At 35.1% G+C, this 23,254-nt stretch overlaps 1 protein-coding gene across 2 annotated transcripts in view; it reads right to left on the bottom strand.

Annotated features, from left to right (window-relative positions):
* The window catches only part of IBTK (inhibitor of Bruton tyrosine kinase), a 100,944-nt gene that overhangs the window by 25,387 nt on the left and 52,303 nt on the right, over window positions 1-23,254 (bottom strand). For both annotated transcript variants that reach the window (XM_059177213.1, XM_059177214.1), the window contains exons 17-25: window positions 22,530-22,631; window positions 19,489-19,606; window positions 15,896-15,956; window positions 15,225-15,346; window positions 13,648-13,760; window positions 9,241-9,389; window positions 7,887-8,050; window positions 808-900; window positions 205-348 (exon numbers count right to left, since the gene is read on the bottom strand). In XM_059177213.1, coding sequence (XP_059033196.1) covers window positions 205-348; window positions 808-900; window positions 7,887-8,050; window positions 9,241-9,389; window positions 13,648-13,760; window positions 15,225-15,346; window positions 15,896-15,956; window positions 19,489-19,606; window positions 22,530-22,631 — 1,066 coding nt within the window. The remainder of the gene's footprint in view (window positions 1-204; window positions 349-807; window positions 901-7,886; window positions 8,051-9,240; window positions 9,390-13,647; window positions 13,761-15,224; window positions 15,347-15,895; window positions 15,957-19,488; window positions 19,607-22,529; window positions 22,632-23,254) is intronic.

The following is a 23,254-nucleotide window of genomic DNA, read 5'->3' as shown; positions in this document are numbered from 1 at the left end:
AATTGTATTTATGTACAAAAAATTTTGGAAACCATGATGTAAATATCAAAACAAAAAAATTACTACACAAGGTCTAATTTTTAACTGAAAAGCAAAGAAAGGAATGACATATTTGGAAAGATGGGAGGGAGACCAAGAAGCCAAGAACTACCTTGCAAGCTAATGCACAGATCTCTGTTTATTTTAATAGAATTTAAAGCATACCATGCATTCCCTGGTTTTGGAGTTTTTGAAGGAGCAGGTGAAGCTGTTTCCATGCTATTCATTCCTGAACTGTTTTCTTTGGTAGTCATTGCAATCATTTTTCGTTGCTTCTGAGAAAGTTTAACTCCATGAGAAATCACTTTGCTAGAAATTAAATGAATTAGCATTAATTTCTACTTAATGAAGGTTACAGGTAATTATATTGCTTTCTGCTTATCTGATATGATCTAACTATTATTGGATCAAAATGGCCACAAGATTCAACAGAGACATTAACAATTTACACTATCAATAATCAAATAATAGCTACAAATGAGCCTTCCTACTAATATATTACACTTGCATCAAAAATATCCACAATGATCATTTTAGAGGCCTATTTTTGACAGTCAACACCATATTCCACAAGAGCTGGACTATCAATCCAACTCAATCTTTAGCATATATTTAAGAAATGTTAAGAATGCCCAGTAAAGAGCTTATAATGTGAGTTAAATATCAAATATAGAAAAATGAAAAAAGTCCAGTAGGTCTTTCCAATTCTTTATAACAGAACTATGAAACAACACAGTCTTTCCTTTTTTATGATTTTTTTTAACCAACCCCAAATTTGTCTTTGGTGTAGCTCCACATTTTTGTCTACTTTCTTCAATCTGCATGATGGTTCTGAGATCCATGACAGGAGGGCTGATAGGACTAAAATACATATAAAAGGTACTTTACAACACAGTTCTTGATGCATAAAGTCCAACCCCCAAACTTCACTGAAACTGTAAACTATAAATAAGATTGATAATGAGACGATTAGGTTTGTGAGCTATGGCCAATTCAAAAAGGATACTCTGAATGAAAGCTACTTTTATGTATACATAGAACAACTAAAATGCATCTGAAATCTAACTGAAACTCTTAAAAAGAAGAAAAAAAAAAAGCCGAGTGATAGAATGATTCTTATCCAACTCAATTAGAAGTAATCAAAGTTACGCATAAATTCTTATCCTTTAAGATGAATAGAACTTGTAAATTATATTCTTTTTTTTTTTTTTTTTGCAAATTATATTCTGTTTTTAACAAAAGTCTTACTATTGTCTAATGTTAACAGCAAAAATTTAACAGTGAAGCTTGGGAGTGCTCAATAATATTAGAAACCCAGCTGAGGGAGTTAATACTATAATGAGAAAAAATTTTATAACCTTTAGAAATAGCCAATCTATTTTGCTGACGTTACCCCAAGCGAATTAGTCTTAAAACATATTTAATAAAACAGTCTAGTTCTGGTCTTCCAACTTTGTAAAATACAGTACATTTCAAAATAATTACATAAATATAAATAATTGTGAGTCATATATATATAATTATATAATATATAATTGTGAGTCAATTAAGTTTTAGCCTATGATAAACCATAGTAGGTAATATAAAGATGAAGCACAACTCAATAAACACTTCAAAAGAATACTGCATTCTAATTATATCTACTCCAATTTAAAAAATTCACTTTTCCAAACAAAAGAAAAACATGGATTTAATATAGGCAAGTCAAAGCACAGTGTAACAGTAAATGAATGTCCTCTGAAAAATAACTGAATAACAATACATTCTGTGAGAACTTAAATACCCTTTAATGTGCTAAAAAAAGGGGAGGAGTCAAGATGGCGGAGAAGTAGCAAGCTGAGACTGCTTCAGCTAGCCGGAGATCAGCTAGATAGCTTATCTAAAGATTGCAAACACCTGAAAATCCATCGGCAGATCGAAGAGAAGAACAGCAATTCTGGAAACAGAAAAACAACCACTTTCTGAAAGGTGTTTTCTTTTTTAAAAAATTCTTTTCTTTTCTTTTCTTTTTTTTTTTTTCTTTTCTTTTTTTTTTTTTTTTTCTTTCTTCCTTTTTGAACCTCTTTTTATCCCCTTTCTCCCCACTCACGATTTTGGATCTCTTCTAATTTGGTTAAAGCATATTTTCCTGGGGTTGTTGCCACCCTTTTAGTATTTTACTTGCCCCTCATTTACTCTTATCTGGACAAAATGACAAGACGTAAAAATTCAACACAAAAAAAAGAACAAGAGGCAGTACCGAAGGCTAGGGACCTAATCAATACAGACATCGGTAATATGTCAGATCTAGAGTTCAGAATGACAATTCTCAAGGTTCTAGCCGGGCTCGAAAAAGGCATGGAAGATATTAGAGAAACCCTCTCGAGAGATATAAAAGCCCTTTCTGGAGAAATAAAAGAACTAAAATCTAACCAAGGTGAAATCAAAAAAGCTATTAATGAGGTGCAATCAAAAATGGAGGCTCTAACTGCTAGGATAAATGAGGCAGAAGAAAGAATTAGTGATATAGAAGACCAAATGACAGAGAATAAAGAAGCTGAGCAAAAGAGGGACAAACAGCTACTGGACCACGAGGGGAGAATTCGAGAGATAAGTGACACCATAAGACGAAACAACATTAGAATAATTGGGATTCCAGAAGAAGAAGAAAGTGAGAGGGGAGCAGAAGGTATACTGGAGAGAATTATTGGGGAGAATTTCCCCAATATGGCAAAGGGAACGAGCATCAAAATTCAGGAGGTTCAGAGAATGCCCCTCAAAATCAATAAGAATAGGCCCACACCCCGTCACCTAATAGTAAAATTTACAAATCTCAATGACAAAGAGAAAATCCTGAAAGCAGCCCGGGAAAAGAAGTCTGTAACATACAATGGTAAAAATATTAGATTGGCAGCTGACTTATCCACAGAGACCTGGCAGGCCAGAAAGAGCTGGCATGATATTTTCAGAGCACTAAACGAGAAAAACATGCAGCCAAGAATACTATATCCAGCTAGGCTATCATTGAAAATAGAAGGAGAGATTAAAAGCTTCCAGGACAAACAACAACTGAAAGAATTTGCAAATACCAAACCAGCTCTACAGGAAATATTGAAAGGGGTCCTCTAAGCAAAGAGAGAGCCTACAAGTGGTAGACCAGAAAGGAACAGAGACCATATACAGTAACAGTCACCTTACAGGCAATACAATGGCACTAAATTCAAATCTCTCAATAGTTAGCCTGAATGTGAATGGGCTAAATGCCCCTGTCAAAAGACACAGGGTATCAGAATGGATAAAAAAACAAAACCCATCTATATGTTGCCTCCAAGAAACACATTTTAAGCCCGAAGACACCTCCAGATTTAAAGTGAGGGGGTGGAAAAGAATTTACCATGCTAATGGACATCAGAAGAAAGCAGGAGTGGCAATCCTTATATCAGATCAATTAGATTTTAAGCCAAAGACTATAATAAGAGATGAGGAAGGACACTATATCATACTCAAAAGGTCTGTTCAACAAGAAGATTTAACAATTTTAAATATCTATGCCCCCAACGTGGGAGCAGCCAACTGTATAAACCAATTAATAACAAAATCAAAGAAACACATCAACAATAATACAATAATAGTAGGGGACTTTAACACTCCCCCTGGACAGGTCATCCAAGCAAAAGATCAGCAAGGAAATAAAGGCCTTAAACGACACACTGGACCAGATGGACATCACGGATATATTCAGAATATTTCATCCCAAAGCAACAGAATACACATTCTTCTCTAGTGCACATGGAACATTCTCCAGAATAGATCACATCCTCGGTCCTAAATCAGGACTCAACCGGTATCAAAAGATTGGGATCATTCCCTGCACATTTTCAGACCACAATGCTCTAAAGCTAGAACTCAACCACAAAAGGAAGTTTGGAAAGAACCCAAATACATGGAGACTAAACAGTATCCTTCTAAAGAATGAATGGGTCAACCAGGAAATTAAAGAAGAATTGAAAAAAATCATGGAAACAAATGATAATGAAAATACAACGGTTCAACATCTGTGGGACACAACAAAGGCAGTCCTGAGAGGAAAATATATAGCGGTACAAGCCTTTCTCAAGAAACAAGAAAAGTCTCAGGTACACAACCTAACCCTACACCTAAAGGAGCTGGAGAAAGAACAAGAAAGAAACCCTAAGCCCAGCAGGAGAAGAGAAATCATAAAGATCAGAGCAGAAATCAATGAAATAGAAACCAAAAAAACAATAGAACAAATCAACGAAACTAGGAGCTGGTTCTTTGAAAGAATTAATAAAATTGATAAACCCCTGGCCCGACTTATCAAAAAGAAAAGAGAAAGGACCCAAATAAATAAAATCATGAATGAAAGAGGAGAGATCACAACTAACACCAAAGAAATACAAACTATTATAAGAACATACTATGAGCAACTCTACGGCAATAAATTTGACAATCTGGAAGAAATGGATGCATTCCTAGAAACATATAAACTACCACAACTGAACCAGGAAGAAATAGAAAGCCTGAACAGACCCATAACCAGTAAGGAGATTGAAACAGTCATTAAAAATCTCCAAACAAACAAAAGCCCAGGGCCAGATGGCTTCCCGGGGGAATTCTACCAAACATTTAAAGAAGAACTAATTCCTATTCTCCTGAAACTGTTCCAAAAAATAGAAATGGAAGGAAAACTTCCAAACTCATTTTATGAAGCCAGCATCACCTTGATCCCAAAACCAGACAAGGATCAAACCAAAAAAGAGAGCTATAGACCGATATCCTTGATGAACACAGATGCGAAAATACTCAACAAAATACTAGCCAATAGGATTCAACAGTACATTAAAAAGATTATTCACCACGACCAAGTGGGATTTATTCCAGGGCTGCAAGGTTGGTTCAACATCCGCAAATCAGTCAATGTGATACAACACATCAATAAAAGAAAGAACAAGAACCATATGATACTCTCAATAGATGCTGAAAAAGCATTTGACAAAGTACAACATCCCTTCCTGATCAAAACTCTTCAAAGTGTAGGGATAGAGGGCACATACCTCAATATCATCAAAGCCATCTATGAAAAACCCACCGCAAATATCATTCTCAATGGAGAAAAACTGAAAGCTTTCCCGCTAAGGTCAGGAACACGGCAGGGATGTCCATTATCACCACTGCTATTCAACATTCTACTAGAGGTCCTAGCCTCAGCAATCAGACAACAAAAGGAAATTAAAGGCATCCAAATCGGCAAAGAAGAAGTCAAATTATCACTCTTCGCAGATGATATGATACTATATGTGGAAAACCCAAAAGACTCCACTCCAAAACTGCTAGAACTTATACAGGAATTCAGTAAAGTGTCAGGATATAAAATCAATGCACAGAAATCAGTTGCATTTCTCTACACCAACAGCAAGACAGAAGAAAGAGATATTAAGGAGTCAATCCCATTTACAATTGCATCCAAAACCATAAGATACCTAGGAATAAACCTAACCAAAGAGACACAGAATCTATACCCAGAAAACTATAAAGTACTCATGAAAGAAATTGAGGAAGACACAAAGAAATGGAAAAATGTTCCATGCTCCTGGATTGGAAGAATAAATATTGTGAAAATGTCTATGCTACCTAAAGCAATCTACACATTTAATGCAATTCCTATCAAAGTACCATCCATCTTTTTCAAAGAAATGGAACAAATAATTCTAAAATTTATATGGAACCAGAAAAGACCTCGAATAGCCAAAGGGATATTGAAAAAGAAAGCCAACGTTGGTGGCATCACAATTCCGGACTTCAAGCTCTATTACAAAGCTGTCATCATCAAGACAGCATGGTACTGGCACAAAAACAGACACATAGATCAATGGAACAGAATAGAGAGCCCAGAAATAGACCCTCAAATCTATGGTCAACTAATCTTCGACAAAGCAGGAAAGAATGTCCAATGGAAAAAAGACAGCCTTTTCAATAAATGGTGCTGGGAAAATTGGACAGCCACATGCAGAAAAATGAAATTGGACCATTTCCTTACACCACACACAAAAATAGACTCAAAATGGATGAAGGACCTCAATGTACGAAAGGAATCCATCAAAATCCTTGAGGAGAACACGGGCAGCAACCTCTTCGACCTCTGCCGCAGCAACATCTTCCTAGGAACAACGCAAAAGGCAAGGGAAGCAAGGGAAAAAATGAACTACTGGGATTTCATCAAGATCAAAAGCTTTTGCACAGCAAAGGAAACAGTTAACAAAATCAAAAGACAACTGACAGAATGGGAGAAGATATTTGCAAACGACATATCAGATAAAGGACTAGTGTCCAGAATCTATAAAGAACTTAGCAAACTCAACACACAAAGAACAAATAATCCAATCAAGAAATGGGCAGAAGACATGAACAGACATTTCTGCAAAGAAGACATCCAGATGGCGAACAGACACATGAAAAAGTGCTCCATATCACTCGGCATCAGGGAAATACAAATCAAAACCACAATGAGATATCACCTCACACCAGTCAGAATGGCTAAAATCAACAAGTCAGGAAATGACAGATGCTGGCGAGGATGCAGAGAAAGGGGAACCCTCCTACACTGTTGGTGGGAATGCAAGCTGGTGCAGCCACTCTGGAAAACAGCATGGAGGTTCCTCAAAATGTTGAAAATAGAACTGCCCTATGACCCAGCAATTGCACTATTGGGTATTTACCCTAAAGATACAAATGTAGTGATCCAAAGGGACACATGCACCCGAATGTTTATAGCAGCAATGTCCACAATAGCCAAACTATGGAAAGAACCTAGATGTCCATCAACAGATGAATGGATAAGGAAGATGTGGTATATATACACAATGGAATACTATGCAGCCATCAAAAGAAATGAAATCTTGCCATTTGCAACAACATGGATGGAACTAGAGCGTATCATGCTTAGCGAAATAAGTCAAGCAGAGAAAGACAACTATCATATGATCTCCCTGATATGAGGAAGTGGTGATGCAACATGGAGGCTTAAGTGGGTAGAAGAAGAATAAATGAAACAAGATGGGATTGGGAGGGAGACAAACCATAAGTGACTCTTAATCTCACAAAACAAACTGAGGGTTGCCGGGGGGAGGGGCTTTGGGAGAAGGGGGTGGGATTATGGACATTGGGGAGGGTATGTGCTTTGGTGAGTGCTGTGAAGTGTGTAAACCTGGTGATTCACAGACCTGTACCCCTGGGGATAAAAATATATGTTTATAAAAAAAAAAATTAAAAAAAAAAAATGTAGAAAATATGGGGCACCTGGGTGGCTCAGTGAGTTAAAGCCTCTGCCTTCAGCTCAGGTCATGATCCCAGGTTCCTGGGATCGAGCCCAGCATCAGGCTCTCTTTTCGGTGGGGAGTCTGCTTCCTCCTCTCTCTCTGCCTGCCTCTCTGTCTACTTGTGATCTCTGTCTGTTAAATAAAATCCTTTGAAAAAGTGTAAAAAAAAAAAAAGTGCTAAAAAAAAAAAAAGGATAAAGTAAGCCAACAAATGACAAAATAGTATATATTAGTTAAAACTCCCATTCAGGAAGACTATCAAAAAAAAAGAGCTATTAAATCAATAATCTAGATATAGATATCTCTGTGTCATATAGTATTTGCTAGTTTTCACAAATGACAGTACAAAGGGAACTAAATTCTAGGGGGAAAAGTGCTTATTTTAGCGGGCCACTAATTTGTATGCACATAGGTAGTTTTCTGTGTATTAGAAATTTACATTAATACTTGTAAAATGTGCTTCAATAAAATTTCCACTGGACTAAAAATGAATATTTCTCAAATAGGCACACAACAAAACGAAAATCCTACCTGAAAGACCCAGCAACCCAACTTAAAGAGCTTGTAGTATCAATTCTGTTACTTGGAATGGTCTGTGGAGCAGATACATTAAGTATTGGTGATTTTTCCCATGGTTTTAAATCTTCTCTAGAATATGTAGGAGGTATACCATTAACATACGGTTTAATTTTCCCCTGGAGATAAAAAAAAAGAAACTTTAAAAAATGAGTAAGAGCAGGCACCTAATATAGTATCTAACACAAAAAAAAATAAAAATAAAAATTTAAAAAACCACGTAAAAAAAAAAATCAATTCGTGAGGCCTAGAATACCAAGAAGAATGGGTAAATTTTCCATTGTCTCATGAATTTCTCAAAGTCCTAAAAGTTCTGTGGAGGTCTAGGGGTTAGAGAAAAATGACTGTATCTAATAAGTTAGACACTTTACTTTCCCATAGATGAATGATTATGGAATAAAAGGTTAAGATATAGCCAAAAAATGGCCTCCCCAGAGTTTAACCAAACTAAAATTCTGCAGCATAATGTCAGTTATGCTAGAATCAGAGAACTCCATTTCAGATTGTATTGCCCCTAACAACATGATAGAGGAAAGAGACTATGTGGAATTTGAAGTTAGGCTTACTTTCAAAATTATTTTAACAGTTTGTTTGTTTTTTTTTACAGATTTTATTTATTTATTTGTCAGAGAGAGAGAGAGCATACAAGCAGGCAGAGGCGCAGAGAGAAGCAGGCTCCATGCCGAGCAAGGAGCCCAATGCAGGACTCGAATCCCAAGACTCTGGGATCATGACCTGAGCCAAAGGCAGCAGCTTAACTGACTGAGCCACCCAGGTGCCCCTTGACAGTTTTTTTGACAAGTAATTTAGCTATAAATATATTCTTCCATAGGTCTATACAGTGTTGCTATATTCTTTTTTTTTTTTTTTTTAATAGATTTTATCCATTTATTTGACAGAGAGAGAAATCACAAGTAGGCGGAGAGTCAGGCAGAGAGAGAGAGAGAAGCAGGCTCCCGCTGAGCAAAGAGCCCGATGCGGGGCTCGATCCCAGGACACTGAGATCATGACCTGAGCCGAAGGCAGTGGCTTAATCCACTGAGCCACCCATATCAACATTATACTTTAATTGCAGAAAGAAGATTAGAAATATAATGTCATAAAAGGCTCAAACTGCCATTTAGAATCTTTAAAACTAGAAACATAATGCAAATTTGAGAAAACTAATACTACACATATTATATTTATTTTTATAAACCAGCTAGGAGAGAATTTTAAAGATAGAGCAAAAAATAATAAAAAACTAAAGATAAATTGTCTGTAGATCTAAAATTTGAAGAAAACAGTACATTAATAAATAAAAGCAAACCTCTAGTTTTTCTGACTGAAATCCTGCTGTGAAATCAGGAGACTGTAAATCTCTAGGACTACCCACTCCGGCATAGCTTCCTTCAGAGTCTGATGTCAACAGTTCTGGAAGAGATTCTGCAGAATTGGTCTTACCAGACTTTAATAATCCTGAAAGGTAAAATTTTTAAAAAATATTTAAACACATATATATTAAACAAGTATATTACATTCAGTGAACTAAATAGAGCTAAAAACTTCCATTTATCCAGAGATTTAATAACATTTATATTATATTCACTGTATCAAATCTTGACAATTCAAGCTAACTGATGAAAAAATCAGTTAAAGTAAAAAACTGAAATGGAGAAGACTTTAAAGAATAGCTTCAGCCATTTCAATTACACAACAATTATGCAATGAACCGAAGGAAGGCACTTCTTTAAGAAGTGATTCAGAACTTCTCCATAAAAAAAAAAAAAAAAAAAAAAAGAATTAATAAACTTCAGACCTTCCCCTTTCTCATCTCTCTGTACCAAGTTCTCTATACCCATGCAGAGAGGTACTGGCCCCATTCTGTGTGGGAGGAACATTGTAGCCTTTCTATTCCAGTTAACAGACTAGCCCAGTAGCAGAGTCTATGCTTAAGTAAACTGGGGCCTATTGGAGGATTTTTACTTCTGGGGAAAAAAAATAAATCTGTGGATTGAAAGCTATTTTAATTAGCTTATCACCTAAAGCAAAAGGGTTGTTATGAAATGTACATACCCTTAATTCTCCTAGGCAACCTAAATACCTGTCTCCCTGACATATCTGGTATCTGTATTCATTCATACATCAGAGTCATTTCAGATGTAAATAGGGAAAACAATAAACTTTTGTTTAAGCTCATGTGTTTTTTTCACATATTTCAATTTTAGTAGAATCTATATGAGGCAGCAAAGAAACATTAACACACATATATGAGCTATTAACCACAAGTAACTAAAAGTTTTACAAATAACTTCAAAATAAAACAGCTCTCACACATTCAAATTCAAATAAGTGTGTTTTCTTTAAAGTAAATCACTTTGACAATGCCTCTTTCATTGCTGTCACTGCTAAAATAGTTTGGAATCAACATTCAGCACACCCACAATCTTTTAAATGTTTTTAAGAGCACCGAATTTTTTTTTAAAAGACATATTTGTTCATTTCAGTGAGAGCAAGAACATGAGCAGGGAGGGCAGAGGGAGAGAGAATCCCAAGCAGACTCCACACTCAGCATGGAGCAGGACACAAGGCTAGATCTCATGACCTCAAGATCAATAACCAGAGCTGAAACCAAGAATGGTTGTTTAACCAACTCTGCAACCCAAGCACCCCAGCAGCAAATTTTTCTCTAAAGAGAGTATATTTAATGCCAGAATGCTCCCAAAGGTCAGTCAGAAATAAATCTAATGAATAAAGATGAGGTTTAAAGTGGCCCACAACTAATTTTCGTATAAAACATTTTTACAGAATGCCTTTTGTCTAATGTTAAGGACCAATAAAAATAAATTTACTTACAGAAGTCTTTTTGGTCCCCAGTTTAAATTTTACCTTTAAGGGGCACCTGGGTGGCTCAGTCAGTTGAGCATCTGCCTTCTGCTCAAGTCATGATCCCAGGGGTCTGGGATTGAGTCCGACATGGGGCTCCCTGCTTCTCCCTCTGCCTTTCTCCTTGGCATGTGCTCTCTCTCTCTCTCAGTCTTTCTGTCTCTCAAATAAATAAAAGCTTAAAAAATTAAATAAATTTGACCTCTAACTCATCATCTGCTTTGGCCACAAATAAAGTAGTACAGCATAAAGAACACAGTACTGGAATTTAAAAAAATAAATTCTATTTCTGCCTGTCACTGCCTCAAATCACTGAAGTTTTCTGAGTTTGTTTCCTCAGGTTTAAAAAAGGGGACATAAACTAGGTCATTATTAATGTCTCTTCCAGTTATGAAATGCTAAGATTCTAACACCTGTGCTAATTATATCACAACTTAAAGCAAACCAAATGGGGTGCCTGGATGGCTCAGTCAATCAAGCTGTAAGACTCGGTTTCAGCGAGGTCAGGATCTCATAGTTCTGATATCCAACCCCATAGCAGGCTCCATGGTCAGCATAGAGTCTATTTGTTTTTCTTCCTCTCCCTCTGCTCCACCCTCCCCTCACCCCCCACTCATGGTCTTGCAAATAAATAAATAAATAAATAAATAAAACCAAATATATGCTTTTTCCCTAAGTCTTTTAGGTGACTGGAAAAATCACTAGTTTCATGACTGTCTCTCCATTTATTCCATCTTTCCATCAATCCACCCATGTGTCCTTCTAAGGACTAGAGGTAACTCATGTAACACAGAGAACACAAAATCACAGAATTTTACATTTTGAAAGGTCCTAAAATAGGAATCAGGAGATGTAGTAAATGTGAAAGACCTATATTCGGTGCTTCATCAATCAATTTAGGTATATGATGATCTTTTTTATATTTAGGTATATTAACCTTTGTATATCTTTTTGTATTATCTAAAACAACTATTCTTGACATGATTTATTCTTTGAGCATTACCAAAACATCAAGTAACTCAATTGTACATCATGTTAAACATAAAAAGACATTCTTTCTTTACTCTGAATGACAACTCCTCCCCTCCCCCCACAGGGACAAAACTGTGCACTTGAGTATTTCAAACTTACTTTATCAGGCTGACTGACTATGAAAATACTGCTTATAGAAACTGTACCTGTTTATGTGTTACTGCTATAAACACACATATCATTTCTTAAAGCCATACTGCAGTCTCAGTATTTTATGGTCATACTTCCGTATTTTTATCTAAAGAAACTATTAAAATTTAGATAGTTTAATCTGGATCTAATCAAATGAATCTAGTATACCACTGGCCTGAACTTTTGAAAAAAAGATGTGAGAACTGCTGCTCTAGTTAAAAGAGACTAAAAAGACATTTATAAGCAAAGACAATGTCTATCTTCATAGAATACTAGATCTTTTTTAAGGTCAAAACATAAAAAGCTACAAAAACATTCTTGGACAATTAGAGAAATCTGGACAGAGATTATACTACTACATATTAGTGAATTAATGCCAGTTGTCTTAGATGCGATGATTCTGCAGATGTGATAGTAATATTGTAGTTATGTAGAATAATATCCTTATTCTTAGGAAAGTCATATTAATATTAATTCACATTAAAATATCATCCAAATTCTAAGTGGATCTATAAAAAATGTATAGAAGGTTTGGAGGATGAGGGAAAATAGCAATAAAAGTCTGTAAGAAAAAGTAAATGTGGTAAGAGCTTAATGATACATCTGAATGAAGGGTATACAGATTTCCATTTTTCTTCATCTTTTTAGTAAAAGATTTCCAAAATAAACGAAAATTTTAGAAAAACTACATAACCTTTACTTTCAAACAGCTCACATAATGCATAGATATGAAATGTGTTGTATTATATTACTAGATTATAACCTAATGCACATGACATTACTGATATAAATGAAATTAATCCATGTGATAATAGTATCTGTGCCATGTTTTGTTTATCTCTAACCCTCTATGCCACTAGACAGAGTGGTCTTTCTAAAAACATAAACTTTATTCATTCACATCAGATGCCTTAAAAATCCATCAACTAGGGGTACCTGGGAGACTCAACTGGTGGAGTGTCTGACTCTTGATTTCAGTTCAGGTCATGATGTCAGGGTGTGACAGCAAATGGTGTTGGGGTTCTCGCTGGGCATGGGGTCGGCCTGGTATTCTCTCTCTCCCTCTCCTGCTGCCCCTCCCCCAGCTCTCAATCTCCTCCCCCCACCCCGCCAAAAAGATATATATAAATAGGTAGGTAGATAGATAGACCTCCATCAACTAACTACCCACAGCCTTCAGAATAAAATTAAAATTCCTTGGGTTAGCATAAAATGCCTCTAAAATCTGACCAGTTTTCAACTACCACCTATATGCACATACCCTATATGGCTGACTCAGCTGAACTACAAGCATAAGAAATGTGCATCTCTAGTCCCTCTAGTCTTGGGAGCATATTGATGCCTTTGCTTTGTATGTCTATTAGCCTGCCTCCTTTTCTTGGCTAACTCCTCATTCTTGAAGATGCAACTCACGTATTATTTTCCTCTAAGAGGTCTTTCCTGATTTTCTCAGACTAATATGGGCTCTTCCTTTGTGCTCCCAAAGCAAACTTCAGTCAGAATATTTATTACAATATACTATCATTTTCTGTAGCCTCCCTAAGACAAAGACTATTTTCTATTACAATAGGCTAACCCTAACCCTGGCAAGTGGCATACAATAGTATTTAATACATGTTAAATGAATTAGAGAACAGAGACATGAAAGATTAGATCAGGAAATATATCCTAAGATACTTTCACTAACCTGTGGATGGTGGACTTTGAATAACATCTGAAAGGTTATAACCTCCAGAACTATCTGAACGCTTACGTGGCTTCTTTTTTGCTTTTGTTTTTGCCTTCTTGAACAAACTTTCCCTAGAAAAAAAGCAAATATGAAACTCATTTTTAGAAGCTACGGATTAACAACAGAACTATGTATTTTGAGCAAATGAATACATACAGCATATTAGTCAAAGAACACAAAAAATATACATGCTCTAGTTGCATTTATCTATGTGGCCCAGAGCAAATTACATGTTTTAGTGAAATTCAGTGTGATAGTCTTACTTGTTCTGGCTCTACTATTTCTGTGAAAGTTAGAAATAAGATGGTATAGGGCACCTGAGTGGCTCAGTCAGTTAAGTATCTGCCTTTGGCTCAAGTCATGATCCCAGGGTTCTAGGATCAAGTCCTACACCAGGCTGCCTGCTCACTGGGGAGCCTACTTCCCCCTCTTCCTCGGCCTGCCTCTCGGCCTGCTTATGCTCTTGCTGGCTCTTTCTCAAAGTAAATAAATAAAATCTTAAAAAAAAAAAAAGATAGTATATAGGAAAATACTTTGAAAAGTAAAATAATCAGGTATCAGAGACTGCAAGTAACCTAGATGCTAAAGGGATTAAAAAAAAACCTCTGGAACCCAAGACCAGTTTCTCAGTAAGCTACATAGTATACAAAGTATATATATATAGTAAATGACTTGAATGCCCAAAGATTTTAACAAGTCATTTATCAAGTAGAAGGAAAGTAATTCTGTAACCAGTTGATAAGTGAGTCTAAGACGAAGACTGGAAATTCAAAACAGGGCTTGTTAAGTGGTTGGCCACACTACAGGGAGATAATGTAGAACCTGGGATATTTTGTTGGAGAATTCCCAAATGTCAGTCACTATAGGCCCTATCTCTTGAACCAGTCAAGTTCTCATAGAAAAAAATCCATAGTGCACTCCTCTTAGATTCAAACTCTCTAGAGGGCAAATCTTTCTGTCAAGATGGATGGGACAGGCAATCATTTGGGTAAATGGGATTCAAAAAGAGGTAATGCTCTATATTAGAATTTCTAAAAATGTTTTTTTCTGAATCTAACAACTCACCCTAATCTTCATAAAATCTGCTACCTCTAATTCTTAAGCCTTTCTGGAATTCTGTTTTAGTCTTTTTTCTGTTCTAAGTCATTGCTCTCAGCAGCCCCTTTCCAACTTCAAAAACTATAAATCTTCAATTTTCTCCTTTCCTGCTCTCTTTAGTGCAATATGCCTTTCTTATTTATTATAATTTCAGCAGGGTTTGGGAAGGTAGCTAAGATAAATGCACTTATTCAACCAGATTGTTAACTTGATGGTTGTATTCCTTTTATATTTATAGTTAATTCTGTTACATCTGCAAATAATTATGCACTTATTCTCTTATAATAAGGCTAAGAATAAACATAAATACATACTTACGTCAGGATTCTCCAATTTTTCTTTTTAAGCATGTAAGTGTTACTAGTGTAAAAGACTGGGGGTGGACAAAGGAGGAGGAGAGAAGAAAAGGAAAAGAAAAAAAGAGCAACAAAGCTTACGAATAATTCTGTTCCAAATTTATTTCTTCTTTCAAAAAGATATCTCCATCTTCTACTTCCAAATAGCTAATATCTGGTCCATCTTGATATGGTGTAATGACTCTTCTATCCATTGCTGGAATCTATTAAAAAAAAAAAAAAAAGGTGTCCCTTGTTAAATACAAAATGTATAAAGACTTTTTAAAAAAAAAATAGGTATATCCCACTTGTTCATACTGATATGTGGTAACATTAACAAGGAAAAGTCTAGAATGCTTAATGACTTCCTACGTTCACGATAATGAGAAAAATCTGGTTAGGTTCATTCATTTTTACTCTAAAAAAATGTCACCTTTTCAAAAAAGCTCTACTTTTTATCAAATACAAATTAATCTATTTCTTAGGGATCATGTGAATCCACGTATTTGTCCTGCCCTGACATTTGGTAAATTAATAACTAAAGAAAAGCTTTCAAGAACTTTCATTTATAGAGCAATTAAAATAATCAAAATTAAAAATATTTAAGGATAAAACTATCATACTAATCTATGGGATCTGTAAAAAATTTTATATCCTCATTTTTAAAAGATCCTAATATGTTAGAATTCATTAGGAAATTACTCTACTGAGAAGTCTGACCTAATAATACTACTTTAGTTTGATCATATTACTGAAAAAAACATAAACCTTACCATTTTTCTATAAAAGACAGAAAGATCCTTCAAAACAGCTTCACTTAAAACATCAAGAGACCTAAAACACACGATACAGAATTCTATTTTAAGACTTAAGTAACCTAATATTTATCAAGATTTTTCAAATATGTAGAGACATTTTACATTTCTGAATAAGTAACAGTTATTTTTTATAATCATTAATATGACAGCTGCTATAAATTCTTTTTGGAAGTTATATATTTCAAATAAGCAGCAGTCTTCAAACATCTTCAATATAACTCAACTCTTTGAAAAGATTTTTCTATCATTTATATTGTAGCAAAATAGCAACTATAGTTCTTCCTTGACATCCCAATAAATCCATCAAAAGTTAAAAATCTCTTAAGTCAAAAATACACTTAATATACCCACTTACTGAACATCACAGCTTAGCCTAAGCTACCTTACACATGCTCATAACACATACGTTAGCCTACAGAGCCCATTTTATAATAAAGTGTTGAATATCCTATGAATTTATTAATTACTCTATTGAAAGTAAAAAATAAGCATGTCAATGGTTTACATTCTTGTGTTTCTGTACGTCACTGGCAACCGTGGCTCATTGCCACTGCCCAGGATCACCAGAGAGTATTGTACTACTTATCACTAGCATGAAGAAAAGATCAAAATTCAAAATTCAACGAACAGTTTCTACTAAACGTGTTTCACTTCCACACCACCGTAAAGCTGAAAAATCCTAAGTCAAACCATGGTAAATCAGGGACCATGTGTATTCATTCTCCAACTTTCCAATCTTTAGCTACAGTAGGAGCACTATACTGACAGAACAATGGCCTAACATGATACCTTAATTCTATCTAGAACTATCACTGCATGACTTTGAGCATTCAATTTACCCATTTAGGCTTTAGTATGTTCATGATGCATAAAATGTTTAGACTAGATCAGCTGTATTCAAAGTAAATTTCAAGGAACTCCCAAGTTCTAAAGAGATACTTCTAAAGCACTTAAGTGAAAACTTAAATCAAAACTTACATTCTAAAATATATTTTAAACTATCTTTACAAATGCAAAACAACTTGCCTATTCAAATCTATATCATACCAGTTCCTAACATTTTGATGATAATTAACCTGTTGTGGTGCAGTTCTCCTTTTTAACATCTCTGTAAATATTTATTTACACCCCTAAGAAACACATATTTGATAAGGAATGGTTAAATTTGTACAAATCTTTGTTTTATGGCAAGTTATGCACACCTACTCATGTAAAATTATACAAGTGATATCTACTAAGTGCCATTCTTAATGATTCGCCTGACACACTTGTCACAACAACTGAACAAGGGTACTGAGACACATCATTTTCCAATATCATATCTTAGATAGATTTGGTGCTTGTTTTGTATTTTGGTTGATTCCTTATCTGAAACTGCATGAGCTTAATTTGGCAAGGCAAAGTTAAAAAAAAAAAAAAACTGTTTTGATTACAATTATTAATGTAATGTCAGCAAAAAAATTTATTTTGAAACCTAGCCAGGTTCTGATACTAAAACACCAGAGGCATTTTAAATCACATTGCAAAGGGGCACCTGGGTGGCTCAGTTGGTTAAGCATCTGCTTCTGGCTCAGGTCAGGATCTTAGGGTCCTGGGACCAAGACCCACGTCAGGCTCCCTGATCAGCAGGGAGTCTGCTTCTCCCTCTCCCTCTACTCCTCCCCCACTTGTATGTGCTCTCTCACTCACTAATAAATAAAATCTTTTAAAAACTGAAATAAAATAAAATCCTATTGCCTAACACCCCATAACATTAATTTATATTTGAAAAGCATTTCCACAAAATAACAAATCATTACATTGCCAAAAGACTTTCCTCTGAATTTAATCCTATATAGCAATTATTAAGAATCTATTAGTGATTCACCTCTAAAAATCAGAACACTCTTATTTCAGTCATATTTTAGCATCAGTTTCATTAAGATTATCCTGACTGTGAAAGGTGAGATATCAAAAATCTGTTTCCAGGGGCACCTGGGTGGCTCAGTCATTAAACGTCTGCCTTTGGCTCAGGTTATGATCCCAGCATCCTGGAATCCAGTCCCACACTGGGCTCCCTGTGCATCGGGCTCTCTGCTCAGCAGGAAGCCTGCTTCTCCCTCTCCCACTCCCCCCTGCTTATGTTCCCTCTCTCACTGTGTCTTTCTGTTAAATAAATAAATTCATTTTTTAAAAATCTGTTTTCATTTATACTAAATTATATAGATCAAGATTTTGATTCCTTGAAAAAAAAGGGTTCCTGGGTTTTCTCATCTGTAATATGAGGTTATAAACAGAATCTACTTCATCAGTTTCCACGAAAATCAACTGAGATCTGCAAAGCACTTTTAGGATGCTTCCTGGCACATAGTATTAGTTATCATTTTATGGCTAAAATAAAATGCAGAAGTAAATGATACTGGAGCTTGAAAAATGCTAAGTGCATGAAGAACTCTCATCTAAAACTTCCCCAGAACACTCATTTTTCTCACCACTGACTTTATAGTAATAAATATTTTTTTTTAAGATTTTTTTTTTTTTTTATCAGAGAGAGAGAGAGAAAGAGCACAGGCAGACAGAATGGCAGGCAGAGGCAGTGGGAGAAGCAGGCTCCCTGCCGAGCAAGGAGACCGATGTGGGACTCGATCCCAGGACGCTGGGATCATGACCTGAGCCGAAGGCAGCTGCCAACCAACTGAGCCACCCAGGCGTCCTTATAGTAATAAATATTTGACCTTATATTAAAAACAGAATCTGTATATTTATTGCATTGAACAACTCCACTAAAGATAATTAAGAACAATAGGATGAAGTTTCTAAGATCCCTCTAATTCTAAAATACCTATGACTCCTAAATTATTAACATTAACAAATCTTTTCAATCCAAGTAAACATCAGTAATATGAAATACTAGCTTATAAAATAGGATGTATATATTCAGCCAGTTGTTTTATATAAAATGTGTCATTTCTCAAAGAATCATTTCATTACTCATTAATTTCAACATAAAGATTTAAATATTCATACCAGCTTCCAACAAACTAAACCAACTGAAGTTTTCAGGCCATCTGCTGCAGCCTAAGTTTGACTAAAGAAGCAATATGTAATATAAGAACTATCCAAAGAGAAAAATGCAAAGAGAAAAGGAAATCAACCAGTAACAAAATTTTCACGTTTACATGTGAAATAGTTATGTGCTGTCTTAATTAGTATTATATATAGTTTCCAAAAGCCTAGGTAACATAGTTGTAAATCAGCCTAGACAAGCAAAGAGATATGCATACATATAAAGAATATACCTTTAATAATATTTTCCTACACATTTCCAACAAGAATGGAAGCTCTCCATTGAGGGCAAGGATTTTGTCTGTTTTGCTCACTGATGTATCTTAGCAGTAGCTGGCATATATTAGGCACTCAAATACTGATGGAATGACTGAAATCCCTTACATTTTATTTTCTACAAAGCTGTAATTTATCATTATACCTTTTTAAATTACTAATATATCTACTATCATATATAAATAATTGCTTTTACAACAGTCATATAATGTATGCACCCAACCTACCTTGCTTCAAGTAAAGCAGCCATATTCAGTCCTATAAACTGTAAACAAGACAGTTTCAGTTGTTCAGCATTATACATTGCTGCAAATTCCAGTATCATAGCAGCATTCTTTAGGGTAACTACAAAGAAAAGATACTTAAAATGAGATGAAAGCCATGCTACTACAGCAAATACAATATACTTATGTTTAAAGTTGTCAGCTCTGAACATTAAGAGCAAGAAAAACTGAAAGTAGTTTTTTTAAAATTTTTTTTTAAACAGATTTTATTTATTTATTTGACAGAGAGATCACAGGTAGGCAGAGAGAGAGAGGAAGCAGGCTCCCTGCGGAGCAGAGAGCCCGATATGGGGCTCGATCCCAGGACCCTGAGATCATGACCTGAGCCCAAGGCAGAGGCTTAACCCACTGAGCCACCCAGGCGCCCCTGAAAGTAGTTTCTTGCCAAAATAACTTATACTAAGGCAAATTTAGAATGCTACTTTCCATCTCAGTGTGACTGGTTATGAGGAGAAATAAGCACACCAAAAGAAAATCCAGATGATGTGTTACAGTGTCATCTGAAAGCAAACACATAATAACTGACAAACTTCCACCTTACATTTTTGGAATAGTTTCAACTTCCATCGATAAATAACTTTCCTTTTCATTTATATAACACAGAATTGTTATTCTCTCTCCTATAAAACTAAAAAGATCTTAAGACTAAGATAAACTAGAGGCTGGCTCAGTCAGTAGAGCCTGCAACTATTATCTTGGGATGGATTTGAGCCTATGTGGAGCACAGAGATGACTTTCAAAAATTAAAAAATAGAATATGCTTTAAAAAATAAATTTAAGGGCGCCTGGGTGGCTCAGTGGGTTAAGCCTCTGCCTCCGTCCGGCTCAGGTCATGATCTCAGGGTCCTGGGACTGAGCCCGGCATCGTGCTCTCTGCTTGGCAGGGAGCCTGCTTCCCCCTCTTTCTGCCTGCCTCTCTGCCTACTTGTGATCTCTCTCTGTCAAATAAAAAAATAAAATCTTTAAAAATAAATGAATAAATAAATAAATTTTTAAAAGTCAAGGTAACGTTAAGGGTAATTTAAAAAAAAAAGACTAAGAGAAACTAATGAAATCAGTCTATAAAACATATTTATATTGAGTAATCCATCAGAATTTATGTGGATGTATTATTTATATAAATACATACTCAATATATTTGGAAAACAACTGCATTTAAATATCACTGTATTATTATTTATGCCAGTGTGGAATCTGGCATACTGTACAAAAGACTCTGAATTTTATTACAATCCCAGTAACTTTACATATGAAGTATCCTAATATGCTAGAGACGATCTCACAATATTCTACCTACGTAGCATGTAACTTTGGCTTCCCAAACCCCTCCATTATTTATTTACTGTGAGTTCTAACAGAGGAACAGAACTGTTTTCTATACTTGGCATATTCCACATTTGTTTTTCTTTCTTCCTTATAATGCCATCAAAAGGTACAACTGCAGTCAATTATGGTCTTTGTCCTACTCCTAACCAAACCTAAAGTTTCGACTAATTATGAACCCAAAGTCTCCCATTTCACGAAAATGGGTCATACAAAAATTTTGGAATTGGGAACAAGTACTGCCCTATACTAAGAGACCAGACTTCTGTTGAACCCTTCTCTTGCTAAGTTCTAGGATGATCAAGCTATTCATTTATAGGATAGTTGTGCAGCATAGGCCAAAAAAGAATATCCAAGCATGCCAGGAAAGTCAATTGAATAGCTGAAAATATCTCCAATATGTATACTTTATTCCTGTTATATTAAAATAAAGAATGCAACAAACATTTCTTTTTGATAACCAAGGAGAAGATATTCCATAAAGCTCAAGAAAAGTAATTAAGTAAGACACTAGAGCTAAAACAAATTATCAGCAAATACAAATTAGAAATTCTGACAGGAAATCACTTCATACTTCCTAAAGTGGAAATGAGACAATGAAGATGAACAAAGCTAAAATTAGAAGCTTTTATATCAGGCTAAGAAAACCTAATCTTTATCCTAGAGTAAGCAATTAAAAATACCTAAAGAGAAAAGACATATAATACTTCCAACAGAAAGACTGAATAAAAAGAGAAGTAGAGAGAAAGAGGACTTAAAAGATTACCGTGACACTACACAGAAGGGACAGATATCAGTGAACTCAACTAGCAGAGTGACAGAATAAAAAGGTGGGGGGGGAAAGTGGTCAATAAATATGGTTAAAGATGCATCAATTCTAGCAACTGAAAGAATTTGGATGCAAAGAACAAAATAACATAAAAAACAGCTTTGGGTTTCAAAAGTTGTATGTTCAAAAAGACAGCAATACAATTAACTGAAATAATGAAGTATTCAGGGATGCCTGGATGGCTCAGTTGATTAAGCATCTGCCTTCCACTCAGGTCATGATCTCAGGGTCCTGGGATCAAGTCTTGCATCAGGCTCCTTGCTCAGCAGGGAGCCTGGTTCTCCCTCTGCCTGTTGTTCCCCCTGCTTGTGCATGAACACACTCTCTCTCTGACAAATAAAGAAATAGCATTTTTTTTAAATAAAGTATTCATTAAATGAAATAATGAACAGAGAAAGAAATAGAGTTTAAGAGAAAAGAGATGTGTTTTGATCAAATACATCAATGAGACAATTATATAAAAATTCCAGCAAACAGTAACAGGTAGCTAAACACAGACTTACAGCCAAGACCAGGGCAAAAGGAAAAAATTTCTTTCAAACACTCACCTTTGAAATTTCAAAATAAATTTCCTAACATCTTCATAATTCAAGGTTTTACAACATTTCAAAAAACTTAACATATTTCAATTATAAGATGTATATATTTTCACCTATTAACACATCTGAAATAAGAATGTGCTTTCAATGACACAAAATAGCTTAAATGTTTTAATATTTTTCATGATTCAAAAAAATAATGGTGCATTTTACCACAAATGGAATCATAACGTCAATGAATAATCCTATACCAACCTGAAAACATAGTAATACTCAAATTCAAAAGTACTCACGTTTCTCAGTTAATGCTACTTCACACATCCCTTTCAATCGAGTTATAAGAAGCTGATCAGCCACCACAAGAACACTACAAACAAAATCCACATTTTGAGATTCTAAAAAAAAAGAAAACAAGCAAAACTATTACTTTGTAAACATTATACCTATGAAAAAAAGCTCTCCAAGTAATTAAGACATAAAAAAAGAGGATTATGACTGTTTTCTAAATGTTGCAATGGCAACTCTGATAAATAGTAATAATGTGAGAATTTTCTACCTTTTAAGTAGAAAGCTGGAAAGAAACACACCTAAATGCCCTGGTTCACACCAGGACATAAAATGGGCAACTTGAATTGATCTTTTAGTCTAGAAGGCTATAAGAATGCATGACCTATTTAAAAGCTCCCATGTTGTTAAACATTTCTCAATCTAATAGAGGAAAATCCAAATCTCAGTATCGAAATTATGTAGGTACATGTTAAATACATTTACATTTGTTAAGAACAAATATATACATATATATGGAGAGAGGGGTGAATAATGCTCTTAGATAACCATTTTTGTTTTAAATAAAGAAGCCTAAGAGTACATTTTCTTCTTAAACTATAGGAGTTCCTTAATTTAAAATAACCTCGGTCCTGAGTACTACTGATGGCCTTGAGCAATCACCCTGACACACTTCCAGAATAAAAACATAAATACAAAAACAAAACAAAACAAGACCACAATAGGAAAGGGG

This window comes from Mustela lutreola, chromosome 6, assembly GCF_030435805.1.
Source record: "Mustela lutreola isolate mMusLut2 chromosome 6, mMusLut2.pri, whole genome shotgun sequence".
NCBI lineage: Eukaryota > Metazoa > Chordata > Mammalia > Carnivora > Mustelidae > Mustela > Mustela lutreola.
The sequence above is the reverse complement of the archived record's forward strand: the minus strand, read 5'-3'. Positions and strand labels throughout refer to the sequence as shown.